The following is a 21,537-nucleotide window of genomic DNA, read 5'->3' as shown; positions in this document are numbered from 1 at the left end:
GTTATGTATTGTGTGTTCTCCTCCCACCTGTGGTGGCGCTGTCACAGGAGATAAATGGTTGGGTGTTCTCGGTTAAGTTTAGCTCTCTTTGTTCGGAACTTTCCAGAACTTCCTTTCCTTCCAATAAATCACTTCATGTTTGAATCTCTGGGTTCTGAGTCCTAAATTGTGTCTAGGTAGAAAGGTACCGACACAACAACATTCACCTCCTGTGCCACTTGCAACCACACAGTTTTGGTCTGTTGTGGAGGCTTTTTCCTCCCTGAGGAAGGAAAGAGCACTTCCTTGTTTGCTCTTGCTCCCTCCACCAGAGCTTAGAGGGAGGCCTCATCTAATCTGGTTGCACACTTTGGTCTGGTGCTGGACATTGTAGCAGTAGGTATTGTAAAGTCTGTGGGTTGGGCAGTTAATAAATACACAGACTTCAGAAGTAACAAACAAAACAGGTCTTTACTATTCGAAGGTCCGGGCGAATCTGCCCCAGCAATCCTGCTACAACACTTATATACTGGTGTGGTCACTATCGGTATTACAGTATACAGAAGCCAAACAAATAGTGCCACACCTAAAGTAGTTCCCTTAAAGGTGAACGGTTACATTCAATAGTTCCCTTAAAGATAGACGGGTACATACACTACAATCCTCCCTTTTTAGCTTATTACTTACAGAGTCCCCGTTAAACATACATATCTTCAACTTCCTATAAAACAAATTACAGATATAATCTCGGTGGAGTCAATGTCATATAAAACAATTTACAAATATAATCTCGGTGGAAACAGTTCACAGGTTCAGTCTCTGCGGAAACAGTTCATAGATTCAGTCTCTGATCTTGACTCGTTCCGAACAACATTTCTTTGGTGTAGCCGGATTACCTGGCTAGCGTGACTCCTCCATAGCCTTTTTCTTGACGTAACAGCTTGAACCTTCGTCCTGTTGAACCAGCAGTGCGGACTTTTACAACCAACTGGCTGTCTTGACATTTTCCAGTTTTTCAACTAATTTAGCTCCTTTCGTAATGTCCCGCCTGGAATGGTAGAAGTGCTAATATTTTAGACAGTTATTATCTTCTGCTTCTTCTTTTTCTTTTCTGCCTTTTTGAAACTCTCGGAGCTCCTTTCTCGGCTGCCAGCTGTAGCGCCACCAACTCTCTATGTTCCTTAGACCTTAAGTGCTTCCTCCGGATTTCAGCACTTTGAGAGTTTTCATCACAAGCTGGGCAGACCACATCCTCGTAATATTCAGTGTCACTCAACAGGTCATGGTAATATTTGGGTTCGTCCTGAGTTAGGTCAGCGAGAGAGACTTCTTCTTCCTCCTCACCCGTCTGGACGTTAGCTGACGGTGGTTCCTTCCCTAAACATCTTTCTTGAAAAGCCTTCTTCATGCATTCATATTCATTCCGCTCTTCCTGGGTTATCTGCCATTCCTTCACGACGGACCTCATTTGTGAGTTCAATACCTTCCTTTCCATCGGTAATTGCGTTATCAGGCTATTTAACCCTTCTACTGAAGTAACGGTTTCCACATTCTTCTGTTCACCTTGACGTGATTCAACGTACTTTTGGCATCCTTGTAAAATTTGTGTTGCCACCTCAGCTATCTCCGTGACCTTTGAGAGCTCCGAACTCGTTCCCCCTGAAGATTGAAGCTCGTGTTCAGATTGTTCCCCTTGCAGAGTCTTGTCCTTCAGCATATGAAGGAGTTGGCTGACCGTTAACTCTTCCCTGGGAACACGGTGGATCAGAGTCTTCTCCATTTCCTCCACCTCTTTCTCCAATACTTCCACCTTACGTTCCTTTTGAACTTTGGCTTTCAGCGCTCGGAAAAGTTGCGCCCTGATGCTCTCTAGTTCATGTTCAGGGACCATTCTTACAGTGTCCTGTTCTTCCACTGAAAGGATTCCCAGTTGAATCTGTTCTTCAAGTTGTTGAACCTCGGTCATTGCCGCCTCATATTTGTCTTGGGTGTCCTTCAATGTTTTTATAAGTTCTTGGACATCCTGTCTTTCATGCTCTGCCATGAATTTCACCTCTAATTTCTCATCTATGGATGGAGCTCCTACCGATGAGTCTGTCTTGGCCTTGAGCTCATCAAGAATTTCCTGCAGCCTTTGGACTTCTTGTTCATGTTCAACCTTTAATTGTTCATATGCTTCTACTGAAACTAGCTTTTCGGAGGCTGCCGAGTTAATCCCCTCCAGAATTGTAACCTGGGCCTGTTCATACTGTTCTTTCAACTTCTCACACTCTGCTTGTAAGGAGTCGTAGAGAAGAACTGGAATAAAATCCTGGCTCCCTGAAGATTCCTCTTCCTTTGGTTCATTCTGTAAATATTCTAGTTCCTGAACAGCATCAGGGGAATGTGATTGGTATTTGACCACGATGGCTCTATGGTCGCTCTCTGCTTGAGCTAGCTGTCTCTGTAGTCTTTCCAGGTTCTCCCATTCGGTGTCCCAGAACCTTTCCATATTTTTCATCTCTTGTACGAGACGGTCACTCAACTGTTCCAATTGTTGTCGTACTTTGACATAAGTTTGCGTCCGAGCTTGGTGTTCTTCCGTCATGGATGAATCCTTTGCTTGAACAGGCTCAGAATTCTCTGTCAACCTGGAGTTCTGCTCTGCAGCTTTATTCTTCTTGGTACCATAAGTCCTTCTGCATGTCTTCGTTTTCTTTCCCATCGTCGGCAAGTCCCTTTTAGCCTTGTCTTCCATATTCGACTTGGTCTTATCATCATCCATTTCAGAATCTGAGCTAATAGCTTGCACCGAGTCCTCCCTCATTATGGCTTTTAGGTAATGCCATTCCATGTCTATTTTCTTAATCCACTCCCATCCTAGAAGTGGTGGTCCTCCCTCAGGTAATACGTACAAGTTCATTCTTGGGTGTTCTTTACCCCTATCTCTCACCTTGACTCTTATTTTCCCCACGGGGTATAAGTTATGCCCCGTGTATGTCTGTAATACGAACTTGGTATTTCTTAAAGGTATGTGAGAGAATAGCCGGTGGTAGTCCCTTCGGTTGATGACTGATAGAGCTGATCCAGTGTCCAGCTCCATTCTTACTTGGACTCCAGCTATTTTTAGTATGACCCAGATGGCCTGTAGATCCGTTTCTTTACCCACATTGTGGATTCTCAGCCTACCCAGCTCCTGGTTGTTTGGGTCTGAGTCTGAATTCTGTTCGTCTGAACTCTTCTCAGCCACCTTGTGTACCTTGTTGTACTTTTCTTGTGGTGGCTTCCTTTGATTATTGGTCTTTTTCCCGGACCGGCATACCTTCGCGATGTGACCCAGTTTGCCACATTTCCTACACTCTTGGTTCTTAAACCAGCATTGATTCTGGTCATGCGTTGTCTTCCCACAACGGTAGCATTTTGTTGTGCTTGAAGTAATTTGGTCCACCCCGAGTGCCGCCGCCTTTAGTTGCATTTCCGCCGTTCCTTTCGCTGCGGCTTCGTGCGATGCAGCTATAAGGACAGCCCTGTCCAGTGTGAGGTCGTTCTCTTCCAGTAGTCGCTTCTGCGTCCCTTCTTTGGACAATCCGCATACGAACTTGTTCCGCAGCGCTTCTGTCAGATTCCCTCCGAACTGGCAGTATTTCGCTAGCCTACGCAGTTCGACCAAGTATTCCGCATTGCTTTCGTCTTTCTTCTGCGTTCTTGCATAGAATTTGAATCATTCAGCCAGCATCAGCGGTGTGGGGTTCAAGTGGTCCTTCAGCACAGCCACAATCTCTTCGAAGGTCTGATCCGCTGGTTTATTTGGTGCTATTAGATGCTTCAAGAGCCCGTATGTTTTTGCCCCCATCGAGTTTAGCAATGTTATCGCCTTGTCGTCTTCCTCTATTTTGTTGGCTTCGCAATAGATCTCTATGCGTTCCACGTACGTGGCCCAGTCTTCTATTTCAGAATTAAAGTCGTTAATATTCCCTCGCTTAGGCATTTTTCTTCCCTTGGGAGCAGCACCAGTATTTCTTTAAGTATTCTTATTTATTTGTTTGTTTCTAAGATGGCGGTTTTCCCGCGAAATCGGTGGTTTCCCGCTCTTTCCTTCTCTCCCCGCCCACTTCAATGGCGGTATGTCAATCAAGATGGCGGTTTTCCCGCGAAAATGGCGGTTTCCCGCTCTTCCTTTCTCGCCCCGCCCACTTCAATGGCGGTTTCCCACTTGTGGCGTCTTCTCCACCTAATGGCGGCTTCCCGCGTTTCTTCCCGGTGGAAGGGGTACGCTTCCCCCACAGCGGACAGGTTCAGCCGCTGGCTGGCTTCCGCACAGCTCCCCTTACTCGGCTATGTCTTTTCCTCCCGCCCGCACGGCTCTACCGGCGCTGGGTACACCCCGTTAACGGAGGACAGTTCAGCCGCTGGACTGGCTCTCGCGCAGTCTCTCTCTCCGTACCCGGCTCTGTCGCTCTCTCACCCGCACGTTCGGTGCTACCGGCCCTGGGTACCCCGTTGGTGGAGAACAGTTCAGCTGCTGGACTGGCTCTCGCGCAGTCTCTCACCCCGTTTTCGGCTGTGTCTCTCACCCACTCCCGCACGTTCGGTTTTGCCGGCTCTGAGTACCCCGTTGGTGGAGAACAGCTCAGCCGCTGGACTGGCTCCTCGCAGTCTCTCTCTCCGCACCCGGCTCTCACCCGCACGGTTCCCGTTCGCCTCCCCAGCCCTCTCACAGACCGGTGTTTCCCTCCCCGGCTGCTGCTGGGTTTCTCCTCCCGCGCCTACTCGCAGGCTCAGCGCTTCGTGGCTGCGGTCGCTGCCCGGATTTTTCCCGCTGATCACGGTTCGGCTGTCACCCGACGCCGTTGGACCCGACTTTTGGCCGGCACAGCTCCCCCTCGACCGAGGTCGAGTGCTCTGCCCTTATCCTCCGGATATTCTCTACACCTTCCCCTACTCACAGTCTCTTCGGCCGCCTTGTTCCCTGCTGATCGGCTCACTCTGCACCGTGGTAGAAGGGTAGTCTGTGCCTGTTGCAGACGGAAGCTTTTGTTGCTAAAGTCTTCCACCTTTCTCCTGCTGCAGCCTCGTGTTTTCTTCCAGCAGCACGACGAGGGCGGTTGCCTCTCTTCGACGCTCTTCTTGCTTTGGTAATCTTGCCGCAGGGTACGATCGGACTCGTCGCCACTGTAAAGTCTGTGGGTTGGGCAGTTAATAAATACACAGACTTCAGAAGTAACAAACAAAACAGGTCTTTACTATTCGAAGGTCCGGGCGAATCTGCCCCAGCAATCCTGCCACAACACTTATATACTGGTGTGGTCACTATCGGTATTACAGTATACAGAAGCCAAACAAATAGTGCCACACCTAAAGTAGTTCCCTTAAAGGTGAACGGTTACATTCAATAGTTCCCTTAAAGATAGACGGGTACATACACTACAGGTATCCCTCAGAAGTATGTTGATAAAGTTGTAAGGCTGAAAAAGAACCAAGGCTGTTTACAGGCCTTAAATCCAGCTGCATAGATGATGTCATCGGAGGCGAGTTTCAGTATCAAAAGACTCATTGGGCCAGGGGTTCCCATATGCTGGAAATCAAGTGCCCAATTAGGGCAAAATCGCACTTTTGTCCTGCCTCACATCGGAGGCGGGGTCCTGACCCGCCGACCACCTGACACGCCCCCAGCCCGCCCCCAATGACAAAATCCAGCCCTATGACTCTATGACTCATCCTGCTGTGCCACTCATCACATCCCCATCACTCTGCCTTCCCTACCCTACTTCTGCACATCCTTACTCACACCAACTTACCTTGCACCTCCACCCATCCCTCTCGACCTACATTATCACTTTCCCATCTCACTAGCCACCCCTCACACTCACCCTCATCCTAGTCCAATCATGCCAACTAACAACACACAAGGGTAGGCACTTGGGTGTTTTAGCCAATGTTGTGTAAACTTTCTGTTAATGTGTTGTTAAGCATTGAAATCCTTATTGTCACCACTTTGCCTTCTTGGACAGATCTGTGTGCACCTTTGAAAGTATCTTAGTGGGTTCCAGTGAATGGTGAGACATAACATTTCCCCCTCCCCACCCGCCCACAATGGTGATGAGTGTGAAAGGAATGGCTTGGACATTATAGGGATGCTTTATGGTGCCGGTGTGGGGTGGCACCAACCTGGCGCATCATGTGGCAGCCAGGGTGTACACCATCAAGTGCAGTAAATCTGGACATGGTGATGCCATCGCTGGCGGCCTGGGCAGCAATGTACATGGGTGACGATGTCCTTTGTCCAGTGCAGCATCAGTTGATTGCAGAGAAGGTTGGTGTGGATGTTGGTGCTGCTGGTGTGCCCGGTGATGCTGGTGTTGGGGCTGATCGTGTTGGGATTCTGAGGACCAAGGTGAGATTTTTTCAAGGGCAGTGATGCTGATGGAATAGATGGCAGGTGAGGTTGAGACGACAGAAATAATCTGTCAATGTTGAGATAGGTTGTTCCAAGGAGATGGCAGTGGAGAGAGAGATTACTCCAAGCACTTCAAAAGTGCATAAAGCTCAAAATTGGGTTCCAAATACTGAAGGCTGAAGCTTCTAAGATTGGGAAGTGAACAGCTGTGAACTGGTAAGTTTTAGACCACTTTTACAGCTTTCACCTGCTCACAGCAATCCACAGTCATGGAGAACCCAACATACTTACCTGACGTGATAGTCGCTCTCCGGGAACCTCGTTGAAAACCTGGTAAAATGGTAATCACATGGGAAAATGGTTTCTTAACTACCTTTTAATAAGCTACTAACTATCTAAATTGGCTGACCCACCACTTGGTGTCGGGTCTGTTCAGGGATAACAGAACCAACACTTGGGAAACTGACAAGGAGGCGGGTTTTCAGCGGGATACCGACCCGCTGTCAATCTTTGTGATTCTGAGCGCCAGCAAAATCGCGGCCACTGTCTTCGAGTAGCCTCTGGTTCTTCTGCCAATTATTTTAACTCAGGGTCCTCTGGTTACCGACCCTTCTGCCACTGGAATTCTATCTGAGAATGAGAAAGTGCCGCAGGTTTTTAGACCTGTTCGTGTTACAGCGCAATATGGTCTAGGTCCTTGGGGAGTGATGACAAAGGTTGGTATGCACTGCAATCAGCGGGACAGAGGTGGGGCCAGTTATTTTCAGGAGTATCTTGGATGACATGAGAAACACATGCCTACAGTGATCGCCAATCATCGAGGGGAAAGTTAAAATAAAGGGGGACTTCATCTCAGCATTAACATTTTTAACACACTTGAACCTAGAGTTCAGCATGCTGCACAAAAAATATTTTTCTCTTTTACATTCTCATAAAAACTTTACTTTGCCTCCACGTCTTCCTCCTTCCCCTCCAAATAAAACTGTTATTTTGTGTCACTTCTTCTGACCGTTCAATTGACCTGAATGTCACCAGTTTGTCTTCCTGCTCTCGACTCTACCGTTCTTAGTGTTGCCAACTCTGGTTGGACGTATTCCTGGAGGTTCCATCACATGACCTCCGGTGTCCAAGAGCCCTGCCCAGTCGAAGAGTCTTTTCTTCCCCACGTCCAGTATCTTTTATAACCAATAAACAAAAGTGTGCATAGAAAGCGGGAATAAAACACCATTTCATTTTTAATACCCCTGTGATTTTTCTCCCGGGTGTTGCTCCCAGCAGTGTCCTGGAGATTAACCTTTAATTCCTGGAGATTCCAGGGCAATGCTGGAGGGTTGGCAACCCTAAGAACGCTTTCCACACAACATTGCATCCTTTTTTTCCACTGCTCCTCTCTGGATCCCGTTGCCCAGTTGTATAGGTTCCTAATGGCCTTGCTGCTCGTAGCTTAACTACACTCTTTTACTCTTTGAGAAATGGCACTTCCTGTTTCTCACTCATCACCAATTTCAGATAAGATAGACACCCTGCACCAGCGGCAATTATACGGGCTAAGATAAAGAGCTGAAGTACAGCCAGTCAGCTGGCAAACAGAAAGAAAAATAAAAGAAAGACTTGTATTTTTATGGCACTTTTCACATTCTCAGAAAGTCCCAAAGCACTTGCCAATGAAGTATTTTTGAAGTGTAGTCACTGTTGTAATGTAGGAAACACAGCAGCCACTGCACAGCAAGCTCCCACAAACAGCAATTAGATAATGATCAAATAATCTGTTTAAGTGATGTTGATTGAGGGATAAATATTGGCCAGGACACTGGGGAAAGCTCCCCTACGCTTCCTCAAGAAGAAAATAGGGTGAATTAGAATCAGAATGAGAAATAAAGAGAGGGAATGAAAGAATAGATTAAGAGAGAGAGAGAAAAGAGACAGAAAGCAAAAGTAAGAAAAGGTAAAAATTTAAAACGTAATATCTTTAAAATCTAACAACAATTGATTACCTGAAGGAATGAGACTCCCCAGTTAAATTGTTCAATTTCTGGGCCAGCGAGGTTGATTGACATTGCACTAACAGTGATCACATTGTTAAAAAAGATAGTTATGATTTTATTTACTAGATTTAACTTTCTGCGGTGAGTTTAATGGGCAATTAATGGGCTAATCCAGCTAATTCTTAAAAGTAACAGGGAAGCTAAGGGTGAGCTGCTGTTTGTACAAAGCAAACAGCGGAGCGGTGTAAATCGATCAGCAAGTTCTGGAGATTCACAACTCACAGTGTATCTTCTTAGCCCCTGAACTTGCTGGCCGATTTGCACCTTAATAACGGTGTGCGTCGGTAACACACTGTTATCTTTCCAACAAGTTCCGGCCCATTTAATATCAGGTTCATTATTATAAGGTAACGGAACAACAACAACACCAACTTGCATTTACATAGCACCTTTAACATAAAACATCCCAAGGTGCTTCACAGGAGTGTTATCAAAAAAAAAGATTTGACACCGAGCCACATAAGGAGATATTAGGACAGGTGACCACCAGCTTGGTCATAGAGGTAGATTTTAAGGAGTGTCTTGATGGAGGAGAGAGAGGTGAAGAGGTTTAGGGAGGGAATTCCAGAGCTTAGGGCCCAGGCAGCTGAAGGCACAGCCGCCAATGGTGGAGCAAAGAAAATCGGGGATGCGCAAGAGGCCAGAATTGGAGGAGCGCAGAGATCTCGGAGGGTTGTAGGATTGGAGGAGGTTACAGAGATAGGGAGGGGTGAGGCCATGGAGGGATTTGGAAACAAGAATGAGAGTTTTAAGATAAATACAGTCAGTGCGTACCATAAAGGAGCATGATACATTTCCTAAACTGTTGCTATAATTCATCTAATTTTCTTCTCCGTAGCTGTAGATTGTGGGACCCCAGCTCGCGTGCCAAATGCGTGGCCACCATCAGTCAGACGGACAACATATGGAAGTGAAATCCAGTATCATTGTCAGACTGGTTATGTAAGTGAAGGAGGAAGTGGCACATTGGTCTGTTCTGCCAGAGGACAATGGGAAGGAGCTAATTTCATTTGTACAGGTAATAAAGGATCTGTGTGCACAAGGCACACAAAAGAGGAACAGCTGTTGGCAGGAATATTGTACTCCTAATGCGTCACAGTTCAGCAGTAATGAGTTGCAGCAAATCTGACGATAGCTGACCATTGAAAGGCAAAACACCTTTCATAACATTTCATGATGGCATGAATTCCTGTCTTATAATAATTAGTTGTTATTGGTGGCCCTCTGACTGGACACATACATGGTGTATTTGTGTTACAGACCTTCTTCAATGGCAAGACTCTGTGCTCCTCCAATTCTGGCCTCTTGCTTATCCCCGATTTTCATCGCCCCACCATTGGTGGCCGTGCCGTCAACTGTCTTGGCCCTAAGCTCTGGGATTCCCTCCCTTAACCTCACCACCTCCCTACCTCTCTCTCTCCTCCTTTAAGACGTGCCATAAAACGTACTTCTTTGACCAAGCTTTTGGTCACCTGTCCTAATATCTCATTATGTGGCTCGGTGTCAAATTTTGTTTGATAATCGCTCCTGTGAAGTGTCTTGGGACGTTTTACCACATTAAAGGCGCTATATAAATGCAAGTTGTTGTTGTTGTTGTTGTTGAGAACAACCCAGATGTTCATACAGCTCGTGGGCCGATCACAACTCGTTTAGTTTTAGACTGGAGTTTCAGTCACCTGGCGAACAATGGTGTACTTTTAATGAGGTCTGTGTCATAATCCGCAGTTTAGTTGACTTGTTCTGCTTCCCTGTCAACGCATATTTTGAATTATTACCCAAATGTGTCAGGAAGCAGGCCCATTTATACTCATTTGGGGGTGTGATTATAAGTATAAGTGTTGACTGTGACTCAGTTGGTAGCATTCTTGCCTCTGAGTCAGGAAGGTTGTGGGTTCAAGTCCCACTCCAGAGACCTAAGCACAAAAATTTAGGCTGACACTCCCAGTGCAGTACCGAGGGAGTGCTGCACTGTCAGAGGTGCCGTCTTTCAGATGAGAAGTTAAACCGAGGTCCTGTCTACTCTCTCAGGTGGATGTAAAAGATCCCAAGGCACTATTTTGAAGAAGAGCAGGGGAGTTATTCCTGGTTTCCTGCCCAATATTTATGCCTGAATCAACATCACTAAAAAACAGATTATCTGGTCATTATCACATTGCTGTTTGTGGGCCTTGCTGTGCGCAAATTAGCTACCGCACTTCCTACATTACAACAGTGACTACAATTCAAAAGTACTTCATTGGCTGTAAAGTGTTTTGGTTCACCCTGAGGTCGGGAAAGGTGCTGTATAAATGCAAGTCCTTCTTTATATAACACTTCAAAATGTGATGATGTTTCAGTACGTTCTGTAGTACTGCAGAAGAGACTAATCATGATAAAAAATGTTTTAAGCAAGATGCCAGTATCTGCATGATATAACTAGAATATGTGGCAAGACAATATTAGCATTCAACTCATAACCTGCCTGCATAACCCACTCACAAATCTGTCACTTAACTGACTCCCATCAGGTACAAGCTTGTAGTATTCAACTTCTCCCTATCATACATCCGTTATATCAACAAGGGCGTGAGATATTAGAATGTTACGGTAACAGCTGGATATAGAATCAGGGAATCATACAACATAGAAGGAGGCCATTCGGCCCATCCTGCCTGTGCCGGCTCTTTGAAAGAGCTGTCCAATTAGTCCCACTCCTCTGCCCTTTCCCCATAGCCCTGTAAATTTTTTCCCTTCAAGTATTTATTCAATTCGCTTTTGAATGTTACTATTGAATCTGCTTCCTTTCAGGCAGTGCATTCCCAATCACAACAACTCAATGGCCCAATTTCACCCGCCGTGGCGAGTCCGGTGCGGCCGGATCCGACAACGGCCTCAAACTCCGCACCCGTCTTCATCCCGCCTCCTCCAAGTGATTTTGCCCTGATTGGGCTTGTTAAGCCCACCCTGCGAGGTTCCCGGCCAATTAAAAGGAAGTGGGCCTGATGATGTCATCTGATGACGCATCATCAGCCAGTTTCCTCAAAGGGACCATGTCCACATTGATTTTGACAGTTCTGCTGTCAGTGTTCTACAGCATTGAGGTGCTGTTGTACCCAGTTGGTCCCATGACTCCCTCCATATGCTTATGGAGGGAGTCACAGCACACAGGGTGGTCATCTTCTGTTCCCATGGACAGTAGACACCTCCTCAGGCCAACAACGCAGGCTGGCTGCTCATTACACAGGAGGACACAAGCAGGGAGGTGGTCAGGAGGACCAGGCTGCAGTGGTGCAAACCTTTCAATGATCTCAGTAGATCATGAAACGTTACTGCAAAGCCACACTCAACCTCATCCTCATGTGCCACTCATCACATCCCCATCACTCTGCCTTCCCTACCCTACTCCTGCACGTCCTTACTCACACCAACTTACCTTGCACCTCCGCCCATCCCTCTCTATCTACATTATCACTTCCCCATCTCACTCGCCACCCCTCACACTCACCCTCATCCTAGTTTAATCATACCATCTAACAACACACAAGGTTCGGCACTTGGGTGTTTTAGCCAATGTTCGTGTAAACTTTCTGTTGATGTGTTGTTAAGCATTGAAATCCTTATTGTCACCATTTTGCCTTCTTGGACAGATCTGTGTGCACCTTTGAAAGTGGCTTAGTGAGTTCCAGTGAATGGTGAGACATAACATTTCACCCCCCCCCCTCACCCGCCCACAATGGTGATGAGTGTGGAAGGAATGGCTTGGACATTGTAAGGATGCTTTATGGTGCCGGTGTGGGGTGGCGCCAACCTGGTGCATCATGTGGCAGCCAGGGTGAGCAGCGTCAAGTGCAGTAAATCTGGACATGGTGAGGCCATCGCTGTCATCCTGGGCAGCAATGTGCATGGGTGATGAAGTCCTTTGTCCAGTGCAGCATCAGTTGATTGCGGAGAAGGTTGGTGTGGATGTTGGTGCTGCTGGTGTGCCCGGTGATGCTGGTGTTGGGCCTGATCATGTGATTCTGAGGACCAAGATGAGATTTTTTCAAGGGCACCGATACTGATGGAGTGGATGGCAGGTGAGGTTGAGATGACAGAAATAATCTGTCAATGTTGTGATAGGTTGTTCCAAGGAGGTGACAGTGGAGAGAGAGATTACTCCAAACAATTCAAAAGTGCATAAAGCTCAAAATTGGGTTCCAAATACTGAAGGCTGAAGCTTCTAAGATTGGGAAGTGAACAGCTGTGAAATGGTAAGTTTTAGACCACCTTTGCAGCTTTCACCTGTTCACAGCAATTCACAGTCATTGAGAACCCGGCATACTTACCTGACGTGATAGCTGCTCTCCGGGAACCTCGTTGAAAACCTGGTAAAATGGTAAGCACATGGGAAAATGGTTCTTAACTACCTTTTAATAAGCTTCTAACTATCTAAATTGGCTGACCGGCTGCTTGGTGTCGGGTCTGTTCAGGGATAACAGAACCAACACTTGGGAAACTGACAAGGAGGCGGGTTTACAGCGGGATCTCGACCTGCTGTCAATCTTTGTGACTTTGACAGCAGCTCCTACAAACAGCAATTAGATAATGAGCAGATAATCTGTTTAAGTGATGTTGATTGAGGGATAATTATTGTCCAGGATACCGGGAATAACTCCCCTACACTTCTTCGAATAGTGCCATGGGATCTTTTACATCCACCTGAGAGAGCAGACCTTGGTTTAACGTCTCATCCTAAAGACAGTACCTCCAACAGTGCGGCACTCCCTCAGTACTGCACTGGGAGTGTCAGCCTAGATTATGTGGCCACGTCTTTGGAGTGGGGTCTTGAACCCACAACCTTTTGACTCCGAAGTGAGAGCGCTACCCACTGAGCCACGGTCGAGCCACGGCCTACTCCAGCAATACAAGAGCTGGATGTGGTTTGCGAGATGCCAGTTGGCCACTGCTGATATAAATAAATACATGTGGAGGAATTGAATTAGCCCTGACTGAGAGAGGAGCATTGTAACATTTATCTTTTGTAGGGATTGACTGTGGGATCCCACCAGTAGTACCGCATGCGGAACTGGCCTGGTACCGTAGTACAAGACTAGGGAGTGTTGTCCACTATCGGTGTAGGGATGGATTTTACACCGTGTCAGGAAGGAATGTGTCTGTCTGCACACAAGAAGGACAATGGGAAGAAGTAACACTGGTGTGTAAAGGTAATGTTCTTTTAAATTAAACACTGCTGCTGTAACCTCCATTAACAAAATGCAGGGATTAAAATCTGATACTGGTAATGACCACATTATTGCATTCATCCTAAATTCCTCTGTTTGCAGTTTTAACAAAGGTGTTAACCTAATTGTAAAATAGCAGATAGAGAAATTTCACACAAATGGATACAAAGACATTTGATATTAATACTGCGCAGAGCAAGTTGAACTCGAGAATTACTTGGCAGTCTTGGAGTTCTAACAGAACAGAAGTGTGTTCGGCTTTCCATCCAGACATCTGGATCTGGGTTTGATTCCTATTGTTAACTGTGGGCTTATTATTTTTAATAGAAGGGTAGCAGGAGAGCAAGTCGATCTAGTGGAAAGCCACAACTTACGTGATACCAGCCATAGAAAATCCACAGTCCAAATTTTTCTCAGTGAAGCACAGAGATATTGGGAATTAGGTGTTGTACTTGCCAGGTATGTATGAACTCAGAGGAACACTTATTGGGCCAATTTGGATCATGTTACCTGACATTGCATGTTGGCTAAGATGGACAGTCATTGAGGTTACCCTAGCTTAAGTTTCACAAAACTTATACTAATTAGTTTTCAGATGGATGGCTGTGACTTCTGGTTGAAGCCACAGCAAAAATTAGCGCTTAGAAATATCAAAATTATAATGTAAAATGTTATTTTATCTGGGAACGTAAGTGTTAAGTACTATTTCTATTTTATCTCAGGAAAACAGGGCAATACTAATGGTGGTTGCATTCTCTAATAATTGTCTTTTATTGCTGGCTACTTCAAAGCTCTGTTTTAATATTACATTGATATTCCATTTCTAATTGCTTGAAGTGGCACTTTACTGCCAGTGATAATGTACTTCCAGTTACTGGTAACATTCCCGAACATAGTACAGTCCAACGCATGATTCTGTAATTGACCTAAAGTAATGCTGTGTAGAGCAATTAAATTCTGTCATCTTCCAGGCTGTGTCATTTATCTTTGGTAGGGTTGAAGTCGGTTACACTGTGGGTCTCTTTTTGTTGTTCATAGTTAATGATTTTATTCTGTTTAATGAATCCTGCTTGAAGTGGAGAAGGGATGGAGTTGGATCCAGATCCGAGGACACATATTCAGTAAGTGGAGATGCAAAACCTTTTCTTCTTTCTTATGTTAAAGCTTTAGAATTAATGGCCCTGAATTTGCTAGTGCGAAGCATCTCACGACGAACGCTTTGAGTTGGATTCTTTTCCCCACTCTTCAGCTCCAATTAATTTTTGCGGCGCAAATTGCTGGAAGTGTGAGCTCATAATGGCGCAGCGAGGTCAACTTAGCGGGGCTTCAGTGAACGATAGGACCAACAGTCTATCTCCTGAACCAATGCAGATTTAAGGATTGAGAAAGAAACAGAGGAGCGAGGGAAAAGGAAATAGGGTGAATTGGAGTCAAATCAGCTACAGAAAGAGAAATAAAGAGAGGGAAAGAAAGATTGTATTAAGAGAGAGAGAGAAAATAGAGACAGAAAGGAAAAGTAAGAAAAAATAAATTAAATTTAAAATTTAAAAAATCTCTAGACGCAATTTACTACCTGCAGGAGTGAGACTCCAAAGTTTAAATTGTTGCCTTTCTGGGCCTCCAAGGTTGAGTGGCATTGCAGGACCACAAATCTCCTCATTAAAGGGGTCCTTATGTTGTGAAATAGCAGCCCTAACTTTCTACAGCAAGTTTAATGGGTAATTAATGCACAATTCCAGCAAGTTCTTGAAACTCATGGGGAGGTTGAAGGTGAGTTGCCATTTTCGCGAGGCTATACACTAATAACAGCATGCACATTAAACTTGCTGTTATTTTGCCTGCAAATCCTGGGCCAATATTCATCTGAATATTGACTTATCATGTCCTGGATAAAGCACCATATGCCCGCCTCTTTCCTAGGAGAAACATTTCAAAATTTCACAGGGTGACATGGGATGCTATTTAAATTAACGGTTAATGTAACTTCCCAAAGTGATTAAGTGGAATGTCAAGTAAAGCAGGTGTTTTATTTATTTATTTCATGTATCCACTCTCTCTCTCCAGTTTTCTGCTCTCCCCTCCTGTCCTGAATCGTAGAAAACTGCTGCCCCCTTGGCAACATTATCCATAAACATGGAGTCAATGTCTACATGCATGCTGATCTCACCCAGCTCTATCGCTTCAACTCTGTGCTGTCGGACTACTTGTCCGGCATCTAGTCTTAGATGAGCCACAGTTTCCCCTGGCTAAACATCGGGAAGACCAAAGCCATCATTTTCATCTCCTACCACCAACTCCATACCCTCCCCACCTATCCATACCCTGCCCACCAATCCATACCCTCCCCACCAATCCATACCCTGCCCACCAACTCCATACCCTCCCCACCAATCCATACCCTGCCCACCAACTCCATACCCTGCCCACCAACTCCATACCCTGCCCACCAACTCCATACCCTGCCCACCAACTCCATACCCTGCCCACCAACTCCATACCCTGCCCACCAATCCATACCCTGCCCACCAATCCATACCCTGCCCACCAACTCCATACCCTGCCCACCAACTCCATACCCTGCCCACCAACTCCATACCCTGCCCACCAATCCATACCCTGCCCACCAATCCATACCCTGCCCACCAACTCCATACCCTGCCCACCAACTCCATACCCTGCCCACCAATCCATACCCTGCCCACCAATCCATACCCTGCCCACCAACCCCATACCCTGCCCACCAACTCCATACCCTGCCCACCAACTCCATACCCTGCCCACCAACTCCATACCCTGCCCACCAACTCCATACCCTGCCCACCAACTGCATACCCTGCCCACCAACTCCATATCAACAGTGACCATACCACAAAATAACTTGTTTTATGCGGAGGAATGATTTGAGACACCCTGAGATTCCTGATAAAATGCTACATAAATGCAAGTTCTTTCTTTCATATCCCCAGGAAACAGAGGCTGTGATTGACTAATGAAGTTCAACCCTCCGCGATCTCTGCGCTCCTCCAATTCTGGCCTCTTGAGCATCCCCGATTTTCATCACTCCACCATTGATGGCCATGCCTTCATATGCCTAAGCTTTGGAATTTCCCCCCTAAACCTCTCTACCTCTCTCTCCACTTTTAAGACGCTCCTTAAAACCTACCTCTTTATCCAAGCTTTTGATCACCTGTCCTAAAATCGTCAATTATGTGGCTCGGTGTCAAATTTTGTATGATTACACTCTTGTGAAGTGCCTTGTGATGTTCTACTATGTTAAAGGCACTATATAAATGCAAGTTGTTGGTTGTTAATGTTATAGTTTGAGCAGAAGAATGTTAACCAGAATGGTGGGAAAACTCTTTTCAATTTGAATAGTGCCATGGTGAGACGTTTAATGGGCTTTGATAGTCTATCTCGATCCACCCTCTCAATTATACTGTTATCTTTTATGGGTAGCGCTGCATTTCCCTATTAGCAACTTAACCTGTCCTTTTGAATTATTTTATAACCCTTCAACTGCATTTGTGGTCTGTCATAAATGTTAAACCATGATTCTGTGATACCAGCTAGATTTCAATTCTCAGTTGTAGCTGAATCGTTCGGATTTCAGCAACTTATTCCTAAGGCTTCTATTATTTGTGTGAAAACAGCTTACAGTGCCCTAAACATAGTAAATGCACAAGGTATTTAGCAAAGGAGAAAATAATTGATGCCGAGCATTAGTAATAAAGTTATGGAAATCTCTGGGTTATTACCTGAGCCACGAGCGAATTTGGCTAGGATAAATAAAATTAAAGAGTTAAATGCGTGGCTCAAAGACTGGTGTGGGAGAAATGGGTTTTGCTTCTTGGGACACTGGCACCAGTACTGGGACAGGAGGGAGCTGTTCTGTTGGGACGGCCTCCACTTGGCCAGTGCTGGGACTAGAGTCCTGGCGAATCATATAACTAGGGCTGTAGAGAGGGCTTTAAACTAATTAGTGGGGGGGAGGTTTCTAGAGAGCAAATAATAGAAATGACAACAGAGAAGGTCATAGACTTAGGTAGCAGTGGGGGAATTAAAAAACAGAATGTGTCAGGAAGGGACAGAAGGTATGGAGTAAAAAGTAAAGTACTAAAAAGGGAAAAAACAGGAACTAAGTGTTACAAAACATATTTGAAAGTTCTTTATCTGAATGCACGTAGCATTCGTAACAAAATGAATGAGTTAACGGCACAAATAATGGCATATGGGTATGATCTTGTGGCCATTACAGAAACATGGCTGCAGGGTGACCATGACTGGGAATTAAACATACCAGGTTATTTAACAATCAGGAAGGACAGGCAGGAAGGGAGAGGAGGTGGGGTGGCTATGTTAATAAAGGAAGGAATCACTATAATACAGAGAAATGATATTGGGTCAAAGGAGCAGGATAGTGAAACAGTTTGGGTGGAGGTAAGGAATAATAAGGGGAAAAAAACACTAGTGGGTGTAGTCTATAGGCCTCCGAACAGTTGCAACTCTGTTGGACGGAGTATTAATCAGGAAATAGTTGAGGCTTGTAATAAGGGAACAGCTATAATTATGGGGGATTTTAATTATCATATTAACTGGACAAATCAAATTGGGCAGAGCAGCCTTGAGGAAGAGTTCATTGAGTGTATTAGGGATGGGTTTCTTGAGCAGTATGTAACTGAACCGACCAGGGGGCAAGCAACCTTAGATTTGGTCCTGTGTAATGAGACAGGATTAATTAAAAATGTCCTAGTAAAGGATCCCCTTGGAATGAGTGACCATAACATGGTTGAGTTCCATATTCAAGTAGAGGGTGAGAAGGTTGGATCTCAAACAAGCGTGCTGAGCTTGAATAAAGGAGACTATGAGGGTATGAGAGCGGAATTAATTAGAGTGGACTGGGAAAATAGATTAAAGGGTAAGACGGTACATGACCAGTGGTGTACATTTAAGGAGTTATTTTACAACTTCCAAAAAAAATATATTCCACTGAGGAAAAAAGGGTGTAAAAGAAAAGATAGCCATCCGTGGCTAAGTAAAGTAATTAAGGATAGTATCCGACTAAAAACAAGGGCATATAAGGTAGCCAAATCTAGTGGGAGGATGGAAGATTGGGAAGTCTTTAAAAGACAGCAAAAAATAACAAAAAGATTAATTAAGAAAGGGAAGATAGATTATGAAAGTAAATTAGCAAAAAATATAATAACAGACAGTAAAAGTTTCTATAGTTATATAAAAAGAAAAAGGGTGGCTAAAGTAAATGTTGGTCCCTTAGAGGATGAGACCGGGAAATTAATGGTGGGAAACATGGAGATGGCAAAAACACTGAACAATTATTTTGTATCAGTCTTTACAGTAGAGGACACTAAGAATATCCCAACACTGGACAAACAGGGGGCTCTAGGGGGGGAGGAACTAAATACAATTGAAATCACTAAGGAAGTGGTACTTGGTAAAATAATGGGACTCAAGGCGGATAAATCCCCTGGACCTGATGGCTTGCATCCTAGGGTCTTGAGGGAAGTAGCGGTAGGGATTGTGGATGCATTGGTAATAATTTTCCAAAACTCACTGGACTCAGCAAAGGTCCCGGCAGATTGGAAAACTGCTAATGTAACACCCTTATTTAAAAAGGGTAGTAGGCAGAAGGCTGGAAACTATAGACCTGTTAGCCTAACATCTGTGGTTGGTAAAATGTTAGAGTCCATTATTAAGGAGACAGTAACGGGACATTTGGATAAACATAATTTAATAGGGCAAACTCAGCATGGTTTCATGAAGGGGAAGTCATGTTTAACAAATTTGCTTGAGTTTTTTGAGGAAGTAACATACAGGGTGGATAAAGGGGAACCAGTGGACGTAGTGTATTTAGACTTCCAAAAGGCATTTGACAAGGTGCCACACAAAAGATTATTGCTCAAGATAAAAAATCACGGGATTGGGGGTAATATTCTGGCGTGGGTGGAGGATTGGCTCTCTAACAGAAAGCAGAGAGTTGGGATAAATGGTTCGTTCTCAGATTGGCAACCAGTAACTAGTGGTGTTCCGCAGGGGTCAGTGCTGGGTCCCCAACTCTTTACAATCTATATTAACGATTTGGAGGAGGGGACCGAGTGTAACATATCAAAGTTTGCAGATGATACAAAGATGGGACGGAAAGTAGTGAGTGAGGAGGACATAAAAAACCTGCAAAGGGACATAGACAGGCTAAGTAAGTGGGCAGAGATTTGGCAGATGGAATACAATACTGGAAAGTGTGAGGTTATGCACTTTGGCAGGAAAAATCATAGAGCAAGTTATTATCTTAATGGCAAGAAACTGGAAAGTACTGTAGTACAAAAGGATCTGGGGGTCCTGGTGCACGAAACTCAAAAAGTTAGTATGCAGGTGCAGCAAGTGATTAAGAAGGCCAATGGAATGTTGGCTTTTATTGCTAGGGGGTTGGAATATAAAAACAGGGAGGTATTGCTGCAGTTGTACAAGGTATTGGTGAGGCCGCACCTGGAATACTGCATACAGTTTTGGTGTCCATACTTAAGAAAAGACATACTTGCTCTCGAGTCAGTACAAAGAAGGTTCACTCGGTTAATCCCGGGGATGAGGGAGTGGTCATATGAGGAGAGGTTGAGTAGATTGGGACTCTACTCATTGGAGTTCAGAAGAGTGAGAGGCGATCTTATTGAAACATATAAGATTGTGAAGGGGCTTGATCGGGTGGATGCGGTGAGGATGTTCCCAATGATGGGTGAAACTAGAACTAGGGGGCATAATCTTAAAATAAGGGGCTGCTCATTCAAAACTGAGATGAGGAGAAACTTCTTCACTCAGAGGGTGGTAGGTTTGTGGAATTTGCTGCCCCAGAAAGCTGTGGAAGCTACATCATTAAATAAATTTAAAACAGAAATAGATAGTTTCCTAGAAGTAAAGGGAATTAAGGGTTATGGGGAGCGGGCAGGAAATTGGACATGAGTCTAGGTTCGGAATGGTCATGGTCCTGTGGGTAGTGGAGTGGGCCCAGGGGCCGTGTAGCCTTGTTCTGCTCCTACTGTGTTCTAATTCTGTTAGATTTCAGGAGATGGTTTTATTCCTGTTCCTGGCTGGGGTGGAGATCGCCTTTACAGAAGGTAAGTACTGTCGAAAATATAGGGACAGAGTGATCTCCTGGAAGAATTTCGATCGCCTAGATGGGTCGGAGAGGAATTTCCCAGATTTTTTTCTCCCAAATTGGCCATTGGGTCTTTATCTGGTTTTTCGCCTCTCCTGGGAGATCACATGGGTTCGGGTGGATGCAGAGTGATAGAAGATTTGAGGTTAGGATCAGATCAGCCATGATCTTATTGAATGGTGGAGCAGGCTCGAGGGGCCGATTGGCCTACTCCTGCTCCTATTTCTTATGTTCTTATGTTCTTAAATGACCAAAGGTGTGATCAAAGAGAGGTGGTTTCTGAAAGTTGGAGAGAGTTAACATTGCAGAGGGGTTAAGAGTGTGAGAGTTTGAGTGTAGAGTCACTTTGGAAAAACACCTTTGTTTAATCAGGGTTTTTGTGAGACTCTCGCTATTCCTTATATTCTTCTTGGTATATATTATCACTGCCCCACCTTCGCCTTACTGAGCAGTGCTAGACTTTTGATAGACTAGCTTATTCATACTCGTTTAAATACTTCCCAATGCAATTTAAATTTTCTGTGCCAATCTCTTCGCCCCTTGTGTATTGAAATGCAACACTTCTTTCAGAGGTAATTTTCCTCTCCCACAAAGGTCTCCCAGTTACTTATAAAAGGATTTTCCTTCTAAAACCATTCTGCAGCCAATCATTAAGAGGGATACTTTTAATTTTAACTGTTTGAGTGGTTGCAATTCTGAAACAGAAACATTAAACAGCTTTCCTTTAAATTTATGCACCGCAGTCTGTCATTGCTTCCTCGGGATTACTGATTT

General features: G+C 44.9%; 1 protein-coding gene across 1 annotated transcript in view; it reads left to right on the top strand.

The window, feature by feature from the left end:
* susd1 (sushi domain containing 1) overlaps positions 1–21,537 on the top strand; it is a 296,951-nt gene that overhangs the window by 220,109 nt on the left and 55,305 nt on the right. The window contains exons 14-17 of the mRNA XM_085984560.1: positions 9,239–9,418; positions 13,404–13,583; positions 14,640–14,722; positions 15,341–15,371. Of these exons, the coding sequence (XP_085840686.1) occupies positions 9,239–9,418; positions 13,404–13,583; positions 14,640–14,722; positions 15,341–15,371 (474 nt within the window). The remainder of the gene's footprint in view (positions 1–9,238; positions 9,419–13,403; positions 13,584–14,639; positions 14,723–15,340; positions 15,372–21,537) is intronic.

Source organism: Somniosus microcephalus, chromosome 1, assembly GCF_052327205.1.
Source record: "Somniosus microcephalus isolate GS21.2 chromosome 1, FLI_Smic_1.0, whole genome shotgun sequence".
Taxonomy (NCBI): Eukaryota; Metazoa; Chordata; class Chondrichthyes; order Squaliformes; family Somniosidae; genus Somniosus; species Somniosus microcephalus.
This window is presented reverse-complemented; position numbering and strand designations above follow the sequence as displayed.